The sequence below is a fragment of the Hemitrygon akajei genome, chromosome 3, assembly GCF_048418815.1.
Source record: "Hemitrygon akajei chromosome 3, sHemAka1.3, whole genome shotgun sequence".
Classification (NCBI taxonomy): Eukaryota; Metazoa; Chordata; class Chondrichthyes; order Myliobatiformes; family Dasyatidae; genus Hemitrygon; species Hemitrygon akajei.
The window spans coordinates 194,150,621-194,172,938 of NC_133126.1; the positions used below are offsets into that span (position 1 = coordinate 194,150,621).

The following is a 22,318-nucleotide window of genomic DNA, read 5'->3' on the forward strand; positions in this document are numbered from 1 at the left end:
TAAAACAGGATACTAAAAGATTATTTTCCAATTATATAAAGAGTAAAAGGGAGATAAGAGTTGATATTGGACCACCGGAAAATGATGCTGGTGAGGTAGTAATGGGGGACAAAGAAATGTCAGATGAACTTTAATAGGTTTCAATAGATAAATTTAATGTCAGAGAAATGTATACAATATACATCCTAAAATTCTTTTTCTTTGCAAATATCCACAAAAACAAAGGAGGGCCCCAAAGAATGAATGACAGTTAAATGTTAGAACCCCAAAGCTCCATCCAACTCCCATCTGTCATGCATAAGCAGCAGCACAGCAAAGACACCCACAATCAAAAAAGCATCAGCACCCCCCCCCACCGAGCACTCAAGCATGCAGCAAAGCATTAATAAAAACACAGACTTGCAGTACCCCAAAGACTACTCGTTCACCCAGTAATTCAACATACCACAGGCTTTCTCTCTCTCTAACAAGGAAAAAGGAAGTGTCCCTGTTTCACAGTGAGAGGGGAGATATAACAAAGCAACTCACTGATTTATGGTGTTGAAAAGTAATGGGTACTTTGCATCTTGCAAAGGGTACTTAATGGGTACTTTGCATCTGTCTTCACTGGGAAAGACATCAGCAGTGTGCCAGAGGTCTGTAAGTGTCAGGAAGAAGGAATGAGTGCCATTGTTATTACAAAGGAAAAAGTGCTAGGCAAACTCAAATGTCTTCAGGTGGATAAGTCACTAGACCAGATGGACTACATCCCAGAGTCCTGAGAGAGGTTGCTGAAGAGATAATGGATGCATTGGTCATGATCTTTCAAGAATCACTTGACTCTGGCATGGTCATGGAAGACTGGAAGATTTCAAATGTCTCTCCACTCTTAAAGAAGGGAGAAAGCTAAAAGAAAGGTAGTTAAAAACCAGTTAGCCTCACCTCAGTGGTTGGGAAAGTGTTGGAGTCTATTATCAAATTTAAGGTTTTGGGGTACTTGGAGACTAATGATAAAATAAGTCAAAGTCAGCATGGTTTCTGTAAAGGGAAATCTTGCCTGTTAGAGTTCTTCGAGGAAGTAATAAGCAGCGTGGACAAAGGAGAGGCAGTGGATGTCATTTACTTGGATTTCTAGAAGGCATTTGCTAAGGTGCCGCACATGTGGCTGCTTAACAAGATAAAATCCTATGGAGTTGCAGGAAAGATACAGGCATGGATAGAGGAATGACTGACAGACAGAAGGCAGTGAATGGGAATAAAGGGGACTTTTTCCTGATTGGCTGCCAGTGACTAGTGGTGTTCCTCAGGGGTCAGTACTGAGACACTAATTTTCGCATTGTTTGTCAATGATTTAGATAATGGAATTGATGGCTTTGTGGCAATGTTTGCAGACAATATGAAGGTAGGTGTAGGGGTAGGTAGTGCTAAGGAAGCAATGCGATTGCAGCAGGACTTAGACAAATTGGAAGAATGGTCAAAAAACTGGCAGATGGAATACAGTGTTGGGAAAAGTATGATGATGCATTTTGGTAAAAGGAATAATAGTGCACACTATTTTCTAAGTGGGGAGAGGTTCAAACATCAGAAGTGCAGAAGGACTTGGGAGGCTTCATGCTAGACTCCCAGAACATTAATTTACAGGTTGAGTCTGTGGTAAAGAAGGGAAAAGGGATGTTGTAATTTATTTCAAGGGGAGTAGAATATAAAAGCAAGGAGATAATGCTGAGCCTTTATAAGACACTAATCAGGCCACATTTGGAATATTGTCAAAAGTTTGGTGCCCTATATTTCAAAAAGGATGTGTTGTCATTGGAGAGAGTCCAGAGGAGGTTCACAAGAATAATTCCAGGAATGGGGTTAACATATGAGGAGCATTTGTCATCTTCGGACCTGTACTCACTGGAACTTAGAAGAATGTGGGGAGGATCTCATTGAAACCTACGAAATTTTGAAAGGATTAGATAAGGTGGATGTGGAGAAGATGTTGCCTATGGTGGGGGGTATCCAGAACTAGAGGGTACAGCCTCAAAATTGAGAGGCAACCTTTTAGAATGGGGGTAAGGAGGACCACATAAAAAATGCTGCCCTCAACCACATCTCTTCCATTTCAAGCATGTCTACTCTTGCACCACCCACCCATCATTCTAACAGGGATAGGGTTCCTCTTGTTCTCACCTACCTCCCAACCAGCTTTTGCGTCCAGCACATAATTCTCTGAAATTTCTGCCATCTCCAACAGGATCTCACCAACAAACATATTCAGCTCCCCCTTGAGGTTTCACCTATTACCTTGTGTTTCTCTCTCCCCACCTTTTATATCTACTCCTCAGCATTTTTTCTCCAGTCCTGCTGAAGGGCTTCAGCCCAAAACATTGACTGCACTCTTTTGGCAGATGCTGCCTGGCCTGCTGAGTTCCTCCAGCACTTTGTGAGTGTTGCTCAGATTTCCAGTGTCTGCAGATTTTCTCTTGTTTGTGAGAGGTAAGGAGGAATATTTTCAGCAAAAGAGAGTAGTGAATCTGTGGAATGCTCTACCACAGACTGCAGTGGAGGCCAAGTCTGTGGGTATATTTAAGGATATGGCGAGAAGACAGGAGTATGGGGTTAAGTGGGATCAGCCATAATAGAATGGCAGATCAGACTCGATGGGCTGAAAGGCCTAATTCTGCTCCTATGTCTTATCATCTTATGGTCTTATTCTACAAATTCCCTCTAGAGATCTGGCACCAACTTCATTTTCCCAATTTACCTGAAAATTGGAATCCCCTATCGTAACATTGCATTTATTATATCGTTTTTTCTATTTCCCCATAAAATGTATATGCTACATCCTGCCTACTGTTCAGGGACTATATATAACTTCCATCAGGGTCTTTTTTACCCTTGCAGATTCTTAACTCTACCCACAAGGGTTCTACATCTCCCAACCCTATGTCATCTCTTTCTGAGAATTTGATGTCATTTTTTACCAATGAAGTTATCCCACCCGCTCTGCCCATCTGCCTGTCCTTTCGATATAAGGTGTATCCTTGGATATTAAGCTCCCAACTATAATCTTCTTTTATCCACGACTCACTGATGCCTACAACTTCATATCTGCCAATCTCAAACTGCACAACAAGATCACCTGCCTTATTCCGTATCCTCCATGCATTCAAATATAACACCTTCATTTCTGCATTCATCACCCTTTTCAAATAAGAACCTGCAAAGTGTAGAGGACTCAGCCCAAAACATCCCTCCCCACCTTTGATAGTATCCACTGGAGCCTTTGCCTCAAGAAGGTGACATCCTTCATCAAAGATCCACACCATCTAGACCATGCCATCTTCTCAGTTACCATCAGGCAGGAGATTAAAAAAGTACATTACATTACCATTACATTCCAGAGCATAGACTTCCCTTCAACCATTTGACTCTTGAACCAACTAGCCAAACCATAATCACAACAGCTTTTCAATATAACCACGTTGTACTAAAATGGACTTCCTTGTTCAAATTGTGTCCTTTCTTATAAAATTTGTATATAAGTTATGTCTTACTTGTGAATACCGCTTATGTGATGCTATGTTCCTGTGATGCTGCTGCAGTCGAGTTCTATGTACTCGTGCATTGGACAATAAAGTCGACTTTAACACCACACTGTTATTAGAGGGGGTTCTCCGGGATGGCACAGTGGTTCTGCAGGTAGTAACAGCTTGAAGATCAACAATCTAAATTCTGGCCTTTCAATTTCCAACCTGACTTGTTCCTTTGTCTCATCATTCTCGTCATTCTCTCTGCCCTTTGGACCAAGTACAGTGAGCACACTTTAAAAATTACCTGCCATGGTTGAAGATTGAAGATGTCGGCGTAGGTCCGATTGTCAAACAGGCTTCCATTACTTTTGTTTGTATGTAATTTGTGAAGGGCGTGAGCAATCGCATACACAGCCTTATACACATTGTATGAAATCCTTAATTCTGATACGTCAGAATATATATTGTAGGTGCTGTTTAATTCTTCCAGCCCCGTGCATTCCTTTAGAGATGACATTTCTTCCCCCTGCCCCTTGCGCTCAGCTGAGGTGTTAATGGAACACCTGAATATCGTCTCCCACAACTCATTCACAAAGATATTGTTCGGAGTTTTGAATGGATGGGCCTCAAGAAGGAAATTCCTCAGGCCCGGAATCTCACCTCTGCGAATTGCGAACCCTATTGTCCCGGACAGAAGGGGGAGATTCTCTCTGGTTGCGATCAACGCAGAGGTGACCCAGGCCTCGCTCGCTATCCATTGCTTTCCAGTGATATTTTGTCTCACGATTTCTTGGATTAAAGGATACGCGTCTCCCTCAATGGCAAACATGACGATGACCCTGGCAGTCGATGCTTTAATCGTCTCTGCAATTTGAAGGATCTTTTGCCTGGTGTACATTTTTGGAATTATTTCAGCAAAGGCAATGCACACCCCCAGCCTTCTGACTTCGTCACTGAATGCTTGAATGCCATTACGGCCATAGTCATCGTCACCGGCCACTGAACCCACCCATGTCCAGCCAAATCGGTGCACCAGCCGGGCCATACCTTGGGCCTGGTAAGTGTCACTCGGTATTGTGCGGAAAAAGGCCGGGAACTCGCTCTTGTCGCCGAGGCAGGTGCAGGAGGAGAAGTAGCTAACCTGGTGGAAACACATGTCAAAATGTCAGGTACCTCTTCATGTATCAATAAGATTGAAAGAACACAGAGAAAATTTAGAAAGATGATATCAGGATTTCAGAACCTGAGTTATAGGGAAAGGTTGATCAGGTTAAGACTTCATCCCCTAGAGCATAGGAAAATGAGAGGTGATTTGATAAAGGTATACAAAATATTGAGGAGTACAGACAGGGTAAATGCAAGCTGGGTTTTTCCACTGATGTTGGGTGAGGCGAGAACTAGAGGTCATAGGTTAAGTGTGAAAGGTAAAATGTTTAAGGGAAACCTAAGGGGAAACTTCGTCACTCAGAAGTGGTGAGAGTAAGGAACAAGCTGCTAGAGGAAATGGTGGATGAAGGTTCAATTTAAATATTTAAGAAAACTTTGCATAGGTACAAGGATGGGAGGGGTATAGAGGGCTATAGTCTTGGTGCAGGCCATTGGGACTAGGCAGATCAATAGTTCTGCATGGACTAGAGGGGCCGAAGGACCTGCAGTGCAGTAGTGTTCTATGTATTACAGGACAATTAAAACAGATTTTACACTTTAATATGGTGTTGAAACATTGAATATTTAATATAAAATCATGGTACTGGTGAAATGAGATGGATGGAGTTTTGACCGAAAAATTCAACAATTTCTTTCCCTCCACCAATGCCAGAATCAGAATCGGGTTTATTACCTCTGAACGTATGTTGTGAAACTTAGTTTTTGTTGCAAGACAAGTAAATGCTATGAGTTACAGAGTGCAAAAAAAGAATAGTGAGGTAGTTTTCATGAAATCTGGTGGCAGAAGAGAAGAAGATCTTCCTAAAACATTGAGTGTGTGTCTTCAGGGTCCTGTACCTCCTCCTCGATGGTCATAATGAGGAGAAGGCAGATCCAGGGTGGTGAGGGTCCTTATGATGGATGCCACCTTCATGAGCCACCTTCCCTCTGTAGATGCTGACTTCCTCCAGCACCCAAACAAAGCAGGGCTGCTTGATCAACCACCCAGGTACCACCCTAAATAAGCATTCACTCCACCATTAGCCTGCAGTGCCTGCAGTGTGTATCATCCTCAATCTGCCCCAACCAGTCCATGCTGACAACAGTGCCCACCCAGCTAGACCCAACATCCTATGTTTGTCTCATATCCCTCCAAGCCCTGCTCAGGTACCTATCTACTCACATCTTAAATGATTATACCTGACTCAACCACTTCCTCTAGCAGCTCATCCCAAATAGTTACTACACTTGCATAAAAATGTGGACCCTCAGGTCTCTTTTAAATCTTTCCTTTTCAGCCTAAATCTATGCCCCTTAATTTTTGCGGTTTTTCACTGTACCTTGATACATGTGACAATAATAATCCAATTGACCTGAATAAGTTCCACATTTGCCCAACAATAATTAGATTATATTAGATTCAACTTTATTGTCATTGTGCCAAATACAGATACAAAGCCAATGAAATGCAGTTAGCATCTAACCAGAAATGAAAAGAATAGTGTTGTTTACAAAATAACTGCAAATAAAAAGTGCTACAGCACACAAATATAAAAGTACTGAGACAGTACAATATGGATGCAATACTGCTTAGCGCTGTGATGTGAGGTTCAGCAGGGTCACAGCCTCAGGGAAAAAGCTCTTCCTGTGCCTGCTGGTGTGGGAGCGGAGGCTCCTGTAGCGCCTACTGGATGGGAGGAGAGTAAAAAGTCCATGGTTAGGGTGAGATGCATCCTTGATAATGCTTTTCACCCTGCCCAGGCAGCGTTTATGGTAGATGTTCTCAATGGTGGGCAGTTGGGTGCCGATAATCCGCTGGGCAGTTTTCACCACACGCTGGAGCACTTTGCAGTCCGATACGAGACAATTGCCATACCACACTGAGATACAGATGGTGAGTCTGCTCTCAATGGTATAGAGGTAAAAGTCCGTCAATATCTGGGACAGAGGTGAGCTTTCTTGATGCTGTACAGGAAATAAAGACACTGTTGCGCCTTTTTGATCAGGATGGAGGAGTTCGGAGACCAAGTGAGATCCTCAGAAATGCGGACACCAAGGAATTTGAAGCTTGATACATGCTCCACTACAACTCCGTTGATGTAGATAGGGACGTGAGTGTGGCTCCTAGCATGCCTGAAGTGCACAATGATCTTCTTGGTCTTCTGGGTGTTAAGGGCCAGGTTGTTGTCGGCACACCATGTGGCCAGGTGCCGGTCCTCATCCCTGTAGGCCGTCTCATCATCCCCTCTGATCAGGCTAACCACCGTGGTGTCGTCTGCGAACTTGATTATGGAGTTAGAACCATGTACAGCAATGCAGTCATGGGTGAAAAGGGAGTACAGAAGAGAGCTCAGCACACAGCCTTGAGGCATGCTGGTGTTCAGGGTGAGAGTGGAGGAGGAGAGGTTGTCTAACATAACAGACTGGGGTCCGTTAGTCAGAAAGTCCAAGGTCCAATTGCAGAAGGATGAGTTGATACCAAGCTGGTGAAGTTTGGCAATCAGCTTGGAGAGGTCACAGTATTGAATGCCGAACTAAAATCAATGAACAGCGTTCTGACGTAAGAGTTGGGTATGTCCAGGTGGGTCAGGGCAGAGTGAAGTGCCATGGAAATGACATCCTCTGTTGACCTGTTGGTGCGATCGGCAAATTGATGGGGCCCAGAGTAGTGGACAGACAGGATTCCATATGTGATAGAACCAGTCTCTCAAAGCACTTTGCAGTGATGGGGGTGAGTGCAACTGGGCGGAAGTCAGTCAGGCCCGTGGCAGTGGAATGCTTCGGCACTGGCACGATGGTGGCGATCTTGAAGCTTGTGGGGACAACTGCCTGGGCCAGGGACAGATTGAAAATGTCCGTGAAGACCCCGGTCAACTGCCATGCACAGACTCTGAGCACATGGCCAAGTATTCCATCCGGTCCAGCTGCCTTCCGTACATTCACCCTGCTCAGGGTGGCGCAAATATCGGAGGTGGAAAGTGAGAGAGGCAGTTCACCATGTGGGAGAGCTGCTTTGAGGGTGACCTCCTTGTTCCCTCGGTTAAAATGAGCGTAGAGGTAATTGAGCTCACCAGGGGGGGAAGCAGAGCTGGGAGGGGGCACAGTACTAGGTGGTTTGAAGTCTGTAATGACCTGTACGCCATGCCACATGCGCCGGGCGTCTGAGGAGTTGAAATGCTCCTCGATTCTCTGTTTGTATATGTGTTTAGCCTGAGAGATTCCCCTCCTCAGGTTGGCCCTAACTGAGCTGTAAGCCTCCCGGTCTCCAGACCTGAAGGCTGAATATCTGCTTTGAGCAGGAGGTGAACCTCTCTGTTCATCCATGGTTTCTGGTTGGGGAAAACTTTAATTTGTTTTTGTGATGTCACACACTTGTTGATGTGCTCAAGGACAGAGTTGGTATGTAATGAGTACATATTAAAAGTAATTGCTCACCAGCTCATCTCCTTCCTCAGAAGGCTAAAGAAATCTGGTGTCTGCTTTGATCTTGACCAGTTTTTTATTGATGCATAATAGAAAGCATCCTATCTAGATGTATCACAGCTTGGGATGGCAACCTCTCTGCCTGTGACAGCAAAAGGGCTGTGGATACAGTTCAGCACATCACAGGAACCAGCCAACCTTCGAAGCACACCGTCACACTACCTTAGTAAAACAGCCAACACACCCTGAGCTTTCCCCCTTGCCTCTCTCCCATTGGGTAGAAGATAGGGAAACATGAAAACTCGTACCATCAAGTACATGGCCAGCTTTGACCCCATTATTTAAGAATATTGGATGATCCCTCAGTGTGATAAGTTGGACTCTTGACCTCACAATCTATTTTGTCATGACCTTCTTGTCTTCCTGCACTGCACTTTCTCTGTAAGTAATGCTTTGTAACACACTGTTATAATGAAATAATCTCTATGAACAGTGTGCAAGACAAGATTTTCACTGTAGCTCAGTATGTGACAAGAACAAAACAACTCACCAATTTCATTTACCAGAATCAGTTGCATATGTGACTACACATTAAAAGTAGTTGCTTTACAACATACTGACCAAATTCTTTTATTCTTTCTAAGATTGCCCATGCACAAAAATACACAAACACACACACACACATGAATCTTACCATTCGGACTTTGAAAGGTGACATTATGTTTGCCATGCACAAAAATACACAAAAATACACAAACACACACACACACACATGAATCTTACCATTGGGACTTTGAAAGGTGACATTATGTTTGCCACCACCAGTGACTGGCTGGACCCAGAGTCACCAACAATCACAGGAATGGATGAGGTCCCCTTGCATTTGTAATTGGAGACGTCTTCATTTGGTCCACTAGCTAACATTAATGCTGCCCTCATAGAATGCACTGGAGTGGTGCATGTGTCATAAATATTGTAGCCCAGTGTAATGTTTGGCAGAAGGGATGGGTCTTCATTTATTTCTTGTAATGTGAAGAGCATTGTCTGTAACCAACGAAATGACCTAGAATTGAAACTAAAGAGTAGATGTTAAACAATCACAAGCAAGAGGAATTGATGTTCTTCAACTTACAGTAATGCCCCCTACTCCTTCACCATTCCCCATTCCCATTTTCCTCTCTTACTTTACCTGCCCATCACCTCCCTCAGGTGCTCCCCCCCCCCCCCCACTTCCCTTTCTTCCATGGCTTTCTGTCCTTTCCTGTCAGATTCCTCCTTCTCCACCCCTTCCTTCATCTCTTTCACCAATCAAATTTCTCAGCTCTTTGCTTCACCCTTTCCCCTCTCCCCGTTTCACCTATCACCTACTTCCTTGTATTCCTTCATCGCCTCCCCCCACCTTCTTACTCCAACTTCTCATCTTTTTCTCTCCAGTCCTGATGAAGTATCTCGTCCCAAAACATTGACTCTGCCATAGATGCTGCCTGACCTGCTGAGTTCCTCCAGCATTTTGTGTGTGTTGAGTAGATGATGATTTTGTTTGACAGCTTTATGTCAGAAGATTTGGGCACTTTGAATAAATTGACACAGTTTATTAACAGCATAGAGTGAGAAGTTTGTTGTACATAGAACATTGAACACTACAGCACAGGACAAGCCCTTTGGCCCACAATGTTGTGCCAACAATTTAACCTGCTCTAAGATTAATCTAACTCTTCTGCCCTATATTACCCCCTATTTTTCTATCATCCATGTGCCGATCTAAGGGTTTTGTAAATGTCCTCAATGTATCTGCCTTTACCACCACTACCTGTAGCCCATTCCACACATCCACCACACTATGTAAAAAAAACTTGCCTCTGACATCCAACATCACCTTTAATTTTTTTAACAGCTGCACAAACCAGCTATTTCTCCGAGCAGCAAATTTTTACATGGCCTGAAAATTGCACAGCACTTTATGTTAACAGGAGTAAATGTTGATTTTGTTTGAAAGCTTTATATCGGAAAATTGGAGCACTTTATGTTTACATTGTGTGGAAGAAAATTCCAGCTGCATGGCAATGAAGGTTACGCGCATGGGAGCATTTCAGTTATTGCACACCTGCACACCCACGTAGAACATCCACCCTACACTTTCTGCCAATCACCTTCAAATTATGACCTCTTGTATTAGCCATTTCTGCACTGGATAAAACTCACTGGTTGCCCATAAGACCACAAGATATAGGAACAGAATTAGGCCACTTGGCCCATCAAGTCTGCTCTGCCATTTCATCGTGGCTGATCCAATTTTCAAATTTTCCATTCTCCTGCCTTCTTCCTGTATCCCCTCATGATCTGTCCAATCAAGAATCTATCAAACTCTGCCTTAAATGTACGTAAAGACTTAGCCTCCACAGCTGCCTGTGGAAAAGAATTCCACAGATTCACCGCTCTCTGGGTAAGGAACTCCTCCTCAGCCTCGATTCTGAGGCTGAGCCCTCTGGTCTTTGGCTCTCCCACCACAGGAACCAGCTTCTGCACATTCACTCTATCAAGGCCTTTCAGCATTTGATAGGTTTCAATGAGGTCACCCCTTACTCTTCTGGTTCCAGTGAATACAGGTCCAGAGCCATCAAATGCTCTTTATATGGCATTTTCAATCCTGGAATCAATTTTGTGAACCTCCTTTGAAACCCCCTACAGTTTCAGAACATCCTTCCTAAGATAAGGGGCCTAAAACTGCTCAAAATACTCCAAGTGAGACCTCACCATTGTTTTAAAGTCTCAACATTACATCTGTGATATCCATTTGGTCTATGCCTTGTTATCATCTTGTACACCTCTATCATGTCGTATCGCATCCTCCTACATTTCAAAGAGAAAAGCTCTAGCTCACTCAAACTATCCTCATACAAAATGCTCGATGATCTTTGCCATCTATACAGATAATTTCATTACAACAGTGCATTGAGGTACAGTAGTACAATGGAAATACAATAGCAAGATGTAGAATAAAGTGTTACATTTACAGAGAAAGTGCAGTGCAGGCAGACAATAAAGTGAAAAGACATGACATTGTAGATCGTGAGGTCAAAAGTCCATCTTATCATAGAAGAGTCTTTTCAAGATTCAACATTCAAGATTGGTTATTGTCATTCAGCACTACTTAAGAGTAAAGGAGAACGAAATAACTGTTACACTGATCCGATGCAGCATAAGTATACGCAATAAGTATAAAGAACAAAATAATTATAAATATAAAAGCAATCCTATAAAACAAGAAACTGACTGAGTGTGGCCGTACACACATAAGTTTATATATACAGAGCAATTGTATGTACATAAAGTGACGCTAGGTGCAGGTGTACCTGTTCATAAGCCGTCTCTGACGGGAAATGATAAAATGAAAAAAGTTACCTGGCAAAAAGAACTGTTATTCTAGGTAGCTGCAGGGCATATGAAAACACAGTAGGACAGTGACTGTATCAGTGTAGGTATGAGGTGTGGAGTATAAGCACAAAATAACAGGAGTATTGATGTGACTAAAGCTGGGGGTCAGTGGGGTTGGTTAGTGGAGGAGGTGTTGATCAGCCTGATGGCCTGGGGGAAGTAACTGTTTTGGAGTCTAGTGTTGCTGCTGTGGATGTTGTATAGTCTGTTCCCTGAGGGGAGTGGGACAAACAGTCCATGAGCAGTACAATGTCATCAAGGACTACAGATTGGCCAATTGGTCTGAGTCAACTCTTTCAAAGGGCTGTTTCATTGGTCCCTCACTTGCAACGTATTCCTGACACATTTTCTCAAGATTATCAAATTAAGTTTGACAAATAGTGCATTATAATTGATTTAACGTGGTAATAGATGATAAAACTTCAGAGACACAAGAGACTGCAGATGCTGGAATCTAAAACAACGCACAAAATAGCTGGGGGAACACAGCAGGTCAGGCAGCATCTGTGGAGGGAAATAGACAGTTGATGTTCCAAATTGGGACCCTTCATCTGGACTGAATGATGCCATTGTCTTTCAGTGCAAGTAAAGGGTCACAACCCAAAATGCCAACTATTCATTTCTGTGGTGAAATCTTCTGTCTTTCAAACAATTAAAGATAACAGGACCTATAAAGTTTTTAATAGCTAGTCTCATAGATAGGTCATTTTGATGACAATAGTTTGCATATATCTGCAATGCCCCACATCTAAATTCTAAGAAGAGAGAGATGAATTCGGCATTAACCTAAGGGTGGTAGTGGGAATAATCTCCCACTATCTATTAAATGTTCCCATCTGATGAGCCCCCATCTACCTGAAGCAATTAGATGTTCCCAGTGGCGTGCACCTCAAATAGCCTCTAACAACCGTCCAGCTCCTGACCTTCAGGTGTGGCTTAGCTATTAAGCCTGGTGGAACCTTTTCTACTGACAATAGAAGGGGTAAAGGCGGGTTACTGGCTCCATAAACTAGCCACTTCAGGCAGATGGGGTTCATCAGCCATGGTTGGTAGCTCATCTAGGAGAAGGAAAACTCTGATCTCAAACCTCCGCTGCCTTGTAGCTATACCCACTCATGGGAAAGGGTTTGAGAGTAAACCCTGAGGAAAAATCCAGAGCTGGAGTCCCTACGGCAGTCCTACTTTGAGTTCAACAGTGACTGGTAACTCCTGAAGCACTGCTGATGCCAAAATGCATTGGTCTCTGCTGTTCCCTAGGATTCTTCAGCTGTGTGGAAAGGGGGAGTTTGCTCTCCATATCATGTTCACTGCTGGGACGCAACATCCATGGTCGACCCCAAGCAATGCAGAGCCTCAGAAAGCATCCTATCCAGATGCACCATAGCTTTCTATGCAACTACGCTTGCCCAGGACTGCAAGAAACTGCAGAGAATAATGGATACAACTCAGCACCAGAGTGCCCTCCATGGATGCTATCTACACTTCTTGCTACCTTAGCAAGACTAAATAATCAAGTACTCCTCCCACTCTGGATGTGTTCTCTTCTCCCTCTTCCCATTCAACAGAAGATACAAGATCCTGAAGGCATGTACCACCAGGCTCAAGAACAGAGTAGAATTTGTCCTTATCAGACTACTGAACAGATGTCTAGAGCAATAAAATTGACTTTTGACCTCATAATCTTAAACCTTATTATCTACCTGCACTGCACATTCTCTGCGAGTGTAACACTTTATTCTGCACTCTGTTATGGTTTTCCATTGCACAACCTTGGTGCACTGATGTGAGAAATGATCTGTATGGACTGCATGCAAAACACCTCAGTACATGATTCAATTCGTATTGATTACCAGATCATTTCACTCTCAAGTGCTGAAAACATACACCCAGTGGCCACTTTACTGGATACCTCCTGTGCCTAATACAGTGACTACTCAGTGCATGCTCATGGTCTTCTGCTTTTGTAGCCCATCCTCTTCAAGATTCGACGTCGTACCTTCAGAGATGCTCTTCTGCACATCACTATTATAACAAGTGGTTATTTGAATTATTAACACTTGTCAGCTTCAACTAGTCTGGCCATTCTCGTCTGACCCCTCAAACCAGCCCATCTGACACCAACAATCATTCCACAGTCAAAGTTACTTAGATCACATTTCTTCCCCCATTCTGATGTTTGGTCTGAAGAACAACAGAAGAGATTAGTTTAATTGACCACAGTCAATGTGAGAGTGAATTTGGTTAAAATAAGAAAGAATGCTGTAAATACTCATGGCACCTCAATCCCATCCCTTTGTAAAGTCCATCCCTCCCCACACTCTGAAACAGAATAACAAATTGTTGTTTCTTTCGCTTTGTTCTCATGAAAGACCATCTACCCGAAATGTTACCCCTGCTTCATTTTCCACATAAACTGCTTAATTTGTTGAATGTTTTCAGCATTTTCTGTTATTATCAAAGTTCAAAGTAAATTTGCTATCAAAGAGCGTAACTGTCACCATATACTAATATAATGACATTCATTTTCAAGATTCAAAATTCGAGACTGTTTAATGTCATTTCTAGTATATAAGTGTAAAGGAGAATGGAATAGTTGAAATTCCAAATCTGGAGCAGAACAAAAAGAAGCACAAGATAAAGAACAAAATAATAATAAAAATCACAATAAATACGAAAACATAAGTTAGCTTTTATACATAGATTGATTGTAAGTCCATAAAGTGGTGCTAGACGCAGGAGTGTCTGTACATATGATGACCCTGTTAGGAAATGATAAAGTTGTGGTGGGGTGAGTTAATGGCTGGAGATGTTGATCAGCCTTATTGCTTGGGGAAAGGAACTGTTTTTGACAGTAAAACAAGTATAACCATAGAATCAGTGAAAAACTATTCAAAAAGACTGACAAGCAACCTATATGCTAAAGATGACAAAAATGCAAATACAAAACAATAATAAATAATTAATACTGAGAACATGAGTTGTAGAGTCTTACAAAGTGCTGTAGACACAACTCTCCACCAACAACACACGCAGCCGATGGCAATGTCCACACACCATCACAGACTTCAAAGCTAACACAGGGGAGTTTCCTACATCGTTGCCTCTCTCCCAGGTGAGCTAAATCTTTTTTATGCTCGATTCAATGTTGCCAACACTGAGACCCTGAGGAAAGCTGCCGAAGTGACCTGTGCCTTGGACATCTCTGAGGCCAAAGTACGCAGGTATTTCCAACAAGTGGACAGTCGCAAGGCTACGGGACCGGACTGCATCCCAGGGCGGGTACTCAGAGTTTGCATGGCATAACTGGCAGGTGTGTTTGCAGACATTTTTAATCTCTCCCTCTCCCAGTGTAGAGTGCCCTCCTGTTTCAAAACATCCACCATTGTTCCTTTACCTAAAAAGATCAAGGTAACATGTCTGAACAACTAGCACACTGTCACACTCACTTCAATAATAAGCAAATGCTTTGAGAGGCTGGTCAAGGACTACATCTGCAGTACGCTACCACCACACTGGACCCCCTACAATTCACCTACTAACACAACCGATCGACAGATGACACAATAGCCACTAATCTACATACTGTCCTTACACATCTGGAGAAGAACAATACTTATGTGAGAATGCTGTTCTTGGACTACAGTTCAGCATTCAACATCATAATTCCCTTCAGGCTCAACAAGAAACTCGGAGACCTTGGCCTTCACCCTGCCTTATGTAGCTGGATCCTGGACTTCCTGTCAGATTGTCAGCAGGTGGTAAGAGTGGGCTCCCTCACCTCTGTCCCTCTCACCCTCAACACAGGAGCCCTTCTGGGCTGTGTCCTAAGACCCTTTCTTTACTCTCTGTATACCCATAACTGCGTCGCCACCCACAGCTCTAATCTGCTAATTAAATTTGCTGATGACACTTCATTAATTGGCCTAATCTCAAATAATAATGAGGGAGTCTACAGAGAAGAAGTCATCACCCTGACACAGTGGTGTTAAGAAAACAACCTCTCCCTCAATGTTGCAAAATCTAAGGAGCTGGTTGTGGACTACAGGAGGAATGGAGACAGGCTCACCCCCCATTGACATCAATGGATCTGGGGTTGAGAGGGTGAACAGCCTTAAGTTCCTCGGCATAAACATCACTGAGGATCTCACTTGGCCTGTACATACTGGCTGTGTGGTGAAAAAGGCACAACAATGCTTCTTTCAGCTCAGACATTTGAAGAAGTTTGGTATGGGCCCCAAATCCTAAGAAATTTCTACAGGGGCACAATTGAGAGCAACTGACTGGCTGTATCACTGCCTGGTATGGGAACTGTACCTCCCTTAATTGCAGGATCCTGCAGAGATTGGTGTGGATAGCCCAACACATCTATAGATGTAACCTTCCCATGATTCAGGACATTTACAGACAGGTGTGTAAAAAGGGCCTGAAGGATCATTGGGGATTCGAGTCATCCCAACCACAAACTGTTCCAACTGCTGCCATCCAGGAAACAGTACCACAGCATAAAATCCAGGACCAACAGGCCCCGGGACAGTTTCTGCCACCAAGCCATCAGACTGATTAATTCATGCTGACACAATTGCATTTCAATGTTTTACTGACTGTCCTGTTATACATATTATTTATTATAAATTACTATAAATTGCACATTGCACATTTAGATGGAGACGTAAAGATCTTTACTCCTCGTGTATATGAAGGATGTAAGTAATAAAGTCAATTCAATTCAAATTCAATTCAATTCAATTAGTTGTGGAGTCAATTCAGTGTTGTGGTGATTGAATTTATCCACACTGGTTCAGGAGCCTGATGGTTGAAGGGTAATAACTGTTCCTGAACCTGGTGTTGTGGGACCAAAGGTTCCTGTACCTCCTTCCCAATGGCAACAGCAACAAAAGATCATGGCTTTGGATGGTGGAGATCCTTGGTGATCCTTTTGTTATGGCAGTGCTCTTTGTAGGTGTATGCAATGGTGCTCAGATATCTCAGGTAATAATACATCTTTCTCCCAAAATTAAATGTCCAAGTCTGAGCATTGAGTTCATTTCAAATTGTGATCTTTTTATCAGCTTTCAGGTTCATCCATAGTTACTTTATGTAGACCTATTACCTACTTTTGCCTTGTACTGCCATCACTTGTCCCCATATAGTCTTCTCATAGAGCTCTTCCTTTGCTCTTTCCTCCCACTCCTTTACATCCTTAAACTTCTTTATCACTGACTATTTCCATTTCTAATGAAAGGATATCACACTGAAGCCATTGTTTACCCTCTCCATGGATGTTATCTGGCGTGCTGAATATTTACAGCATATTCCAGGCTCCCAGCTCTTCCCTGTCACTGATCTCTGACATGATCAGCATTGGTCAAGTTTTTCTACTCACTTGCTTCAGAGAATTTAATTTCCCAAATTTCACATATGTGCAAAAACTCTTGCTCTAGCCTCTTCACCAGATGGACTCTTAACCTCACAATCTACCTCATCGTAACTTTACACCTTCATGCCTGCCTGCACTGCACTTCCTCTGCAACTGTAACACTTTATTCTACATTGGTTGTTGTTTTCCCTCCTACTACCTCAACGCACTGTGTAGGCGGTATGCAAAACCAAGTTGTTCACTGTACCTTGGTACATGTGGCAATAATAAACCAACTTATCAGTTTAATTTATCAATTTACCATTGTTATTAAGTGGTTACTTTTAGCATACACAGAGAATTCTGTTGTACTTCCTATTAACTTAATATGTGAATGGTTTTAATGCCACCTAGAAATATTTACTCACATTATTTGAGCAAATAGTATATAGAATATAGAACAATACAGCACAATACTGTACAATATTGTGCCAATATTCTAACCTGCTCCAAGATCAGTCTAACGCTTCCCTCCCTCAAAGCCCATGTTTTTCATCCGCGTGCCTATCTAGGAGTCACTTAAATGTCTCCTATGTCTCTACTCTGCCTTTAAACCACTCCTGACAGCAAATTCACCACACCCAACACTCACTGTGTGAACAAAACTACCTTTGACATCACCTCTATATTTTCCTCCAATCAACTTAGAGTTATGCCCTCTCATATTAGCGATTTCCACGCTGGGAAAAGGGTGCTGGTTAAAAAATAAGAGATTAATATCTATCGTCTTATATATCTCTATCAAGTCACCTCTCCTCCTCCTTCACTCCAAAGAGACCAAGCTCATTCAACCCTTCTTGATAAGACATGCCTCTAATCCAGGCAACATCGTGGTAAATCTCCTTTGCTCTCTCGCTAAATCTTCCACATCCTTCCTATAATGAGATGGACAAAACTGAAAAGAATATTACAAGTAAGATCTAACATGGTTTTATAGCTGTAAGCAGTTTTGTGCGCCACCTTTTCAAAAAGCCTTCTGAAAATCCAAGTAAACCACACCCACTGGCTCTCCTTTGTCTATACTCCTCTAAGAATTTCTCATGGCTTTTGAACTCAATCCCCCCGCTAACAAATGCCAGCAGACCAAACACCTTCTTTTCACTCAACCAACTTGTGCAGCAAATTTGAAGGATTTACAGACGTGGACCTCATAATATCCCTGTTCCTCCACACTGCTAAGAATCCTGTCCATAACCATGTACCCCGCCTTCAAGTTCACACTTCCAAAAGTGAATCACTTCACACTTTCCTGGACTGAGTGAGCAAACAACAGCGGTCACAGCTCCTGACTTACCCATCACAGAAAGGTGGCTCTGGTTCAGACCTGAAGGAGATGCTGGGTTGAATTAATCTAAAATGAATTGGAAATAAGCCATTCAGGACAACATCTCCCTCCATGGAGATGCGGGAAAGATCAAACTTCCCTCGGCGCCTGCACATTCGTTCATCTGATCCAGCAGTGTGGCACAATGAAAGAAAGAAACTCAAAGACAGAAGAAAATACATTGTTGTCCGCATGTAACAGTTATGATTCTGTCCAATTCCTTCCCCTTTTATAGCCCCTCGGCAGATTAGATCATGTCAAGTGAAAAGATGGATAATTAGTCATTACAAGTAAATGGGAACTGAATAGCTCGGTGCGGATTTAATCACAGAAGCCTCCATTGCACATGAGAATAGATAATAATTGGGGAATGTACATCAATATCATTTATGTCTCAATGGTTAAAGACATTTGGGAGCATGCATTAACACTAGGTTTTTGAGTCTTATTAAATAAAATTTAAGACAACACCACAAGAACCCCTTCTCACCTTCCCCACAAGTCACAAGCATTGACTCCATAAGACACAAGAGTTTAATCAGGCCACTTGGCCATTGAATCTGCTCCACCTTTTGATCATAGCTGTTTTATTGTTCCCTCTCAGCCACATTCTCCTGCCATCCCCCCATAACATTTGATGTCCTTACTAATCAAGAAGTATCAGCCTTTGCTTTAAATATACCCAATGACTTGGCCTCCACAGCCATCTATGGCAATAAATTCCACAGATTCTCCACCCTCTGGCGAGAGAAATTTTATTTACTCTCAATTCTAAAGGGACATGCTTATATTCTGAGTCTGTGCCCTCTGGTCCTAGATTCTCCTACAAATGGAAACTACCTCTCCACATCCACTCTAACCAAGCCTTTCAATATTCAGTAGATTTCAATGAGAACCCTCCTCATCCTTCGAAACTCTGGAAAGTATAGGTCCACAGCCATCAATTGCTCCTCATGTGTTAGCCCTTTCGTCACAGATGTCATTCTCATGAACCTTCTCTGGGCCTTCTCCAATGTCAGCATATCCTTCCTTAGTTATGGGGTACAAAATTGCTCACAATATTCCAAATGTGCTCTGATCAATGCCTTATGAAGTCTCAGCATTATATGCTTGATTTTATATTCTAGTCCTCTTGAATGCAATCATTGCATTTGCCTTCTTTACCAACAACTCAACCTGCAAGTTAACCTTTAGGGAATCATGCACAAGGACTCCCAAATTCTTTTTGCACCTCTGATTTCAAAATTCTCTCCTCATTTAGAAAATATTCTACATCTTTATTACTTCTACCAAAGTTCATGACCATATACCTGTATGTACTTCCTACACTGTATTCCCTCTGCCACTCTTTTGCCTGTTCTCCTAATCTGGCCAAGCCATTCTGAAGACTCCCTACTTTCTCAGCACTGTTTTCCCCTCCACCTCTATTTGTATCACCTGCAAACTTGGCCGCAACACATTCAATTGCATCATCCATATAATGTACATACGCAACCCTCTCACCGGACTCATATACCTGCTTGGCTTTGTAGTTAACTTTACTAATACCTAATTGACTCAGTGGTGAGAAGGCCACTTTACAAAAGCAAAATATGTCTATGGTTGGTATGATTTGGGGTTCAAGCAAACCAAAAGTTTGGGATGTTCCTATTAAGGAATGTTGATTGTATGAATACTGTGTAAATACTGCCCGTACACAATTATTGGTCACTAAGAAATGACAGATCGTACACCAGTATAAAATCACAAAGAAAATATATTTACCAATTTTCAACTTTATCAAACAATTAATAGGAAAAGAAAGAAAATAAATAATAGGGCCCATTACAGTCAGCCAGTGTGAATGTGCACATAAACTTTGGAGCTTGTTTCTGTAGTAGCTGAGTGTATCACTTTACTCACAGCACTGAATTCCCATCACCAACTACAAGTAGAACTTCCCTTCTTGGAATCCTTCACCTCGCAAAGCACTCCTCGTATTAGAGTCTCCCCTTCAGATGGGATCTTCCCTGTGCTCTTCTCTCCACACCATCCGCCAATAGACCCCAAACTAGACTACTGTCCTTCAGAAATCTCATCCCACCCAGCTCTCTAGAATTTTCTCTGACATTCCACTAAGCAGAAAGTTACAACACATATACAGTCCTGAATGGCTGACACAACATTCCTAAGTTGGACAACATGATTGCTTATCGTTAGCTGAAGCCAAAATACTCTTACTAGCAGTACACACTTCTTTTACAGAAAACTGCAGTGGAAATCTTACCCAGGGCATTACGTGTATAATATGGAAAGAAGAAGTCCCAAAACAGACCCTATGGAACACCACTAGTCACTGGCAGCAAACCAGAAAAGTCCCTCTTTTTTCCCACTCTTTGCCTCCAGCAAGTCAGCCAATCTTCAATCCATACTGGTATTATGCCTGTAATACTATGGGTTTTTATCTTGTTAAACAGCCTCATGTGCAACATCTTGTCAAAGACCTTCTGAATACCCAAGTGAACACCACCCACTGACTCTCCATTGTCTATCCTGCCTGTTATTTCCTCATAGAATTCCAATAGGTTTGTCAGGCAAGATTTCCTTTTAAGGAAACCATGCTGACTTTAACCTATTTGATCATGGGCCTCCAAGTACCCCGAAACCTCACCTTAATAATGGACTCTAACGTCTTCCCAACCACTGAAGTCAGGCTAACTGGCCCATAGTTTCCTTTCTTCTGTTTCCTTTCCTTCATAAATATGGGAGTGACATTTATGATTTCCCAGTCCTCTGGAGCCATTCCTGACTCTAATAATTATTGTAAGATCATTACTAATGTCTCCACAATCTTTTCAACTACTTCTTTCAGAACACTGGGGTGTAGTCCATCTGCTCCAAGAGTCTTGTCCACCTTCAGTCACTCCCCAGTCCTTCCACAGTAACACCAACAATGTTGATCACCCAGAGAAATCAGAGGGTTTAGACAATGGAACAAAGTCAAGAGAGGCCAAATTTCATATGCATCCAAATGAGTTTTCTAACCCAAGATGATTGTAGGATGAAAGGCTTGAATCTGGTTGGAATGCCAAAGATGATAAAATTGATGAGTTCTTCACGGGTACAGGAAGCAGCACCAATGAAGTCATCATTTTAATGGAGAAGAGTTGCGTAGTGGTACCAGAGAAGGCTTGAATCTGCTTAAGTGTAAACAATAAAGTAATGGCCAACTGAAGTGCCTAGGATGACAAAGAAATGGTGGAATAGTTAGAGAGAAAGGCACTATTACATATGCGCAGAGCAAGAATGACAGCAGAGTAGTATGATTAAAGGTTTTTACTGTGTTTGTGAAGGTACACTCTGGGCAACTTATGGTGCCAAATCGATGCACCAGGTCCACTGTGTCGAAACACATGACAACTCCAAAACCCGCGGCATCTAAAGAGAGCCCTTCATGTAAGGAAAGCCCAATCGATGCAATGTACAATCAATCAACCGCATGCACGCTCAAAAGCCCACGCGAAAAAGAACCCTCCACACTTAGGAGGCCCAAATTAATTAACTGCACCAGTGACATTTTCACAATCAGTCCATTACAGTTTAGTAACTGCTTTTGCAAATACAGGTAATAGTCCACCATGGCTACCTAGATCTTAAACACGAGATTTTGCAAATGCTGGAAATCAAAACCAAGACACGCAAAATGCTAGAGGAACTCAGCAGGTCAGACAACGTCTATGGACAGGAATAAGCAGTGGACTTTTCCATCCTGATGAAGGGTCTCAGCCCGAAACGTCGACGGTTTATTGATTTCCATAGATGCTTCCTGTCCTGCTGAGTTCCTCCAGCATCTTGTGTGTGTTGACCAGATCAGTTGCTAGCTCCTCTTGGGAAGGCAGAATCAAGGGTAATAATTCAAAATTACAGTATTTCAAATGGAGCTCAGGAAGTATCATCATGCATTGGGGAATATGTGCTGGAATCTTACCCCACCCCACAAGAAGATTGTTGGGTCTGGAATAATTATATGTTGCAAAACAGATTTCAAAACAGCCAACAACCATTCACTTACTCCTCCACGGACACATTGTTGCAGTC

The 22,318-nt window shown here is 42.5% G+C and overlaps 1 protein-coding gene across 1 annotated transcript in view; it reads right to left on the bottom strand.

The window, feature by feature from the left end:
* LOC140724619 (extracellular calcium-sensing receptor-like) overlaps positions 1–18,348 on the bottom strand; it is a 34,855-nt gene extending 16,507 nt beyond the window's left edge. The window contains exons 1-3 of the mRNA XM_073039042.1: positions 18,212–18,348; positions 8,850–9,141; positions 3,802–4,638 (exon numbers count right to left, since the gene is read on the bottom strand). Of these exons, the coding sequence (XP_072895143.1) occupies positions 3,802–4,638; positions 8,850–9,141; positions 18,212–18,315 (1,233 nt within the window). The 5' untranslated portion in view covers positions 18,316–18,348. The remainder of the gene's footprint in view (positions 1–3,801; positions 4,639–8,849; positions 9,142–18,211) is intronic.
* Positions 18,349–22,318: the final 3,970 nt, after the last annotated feature.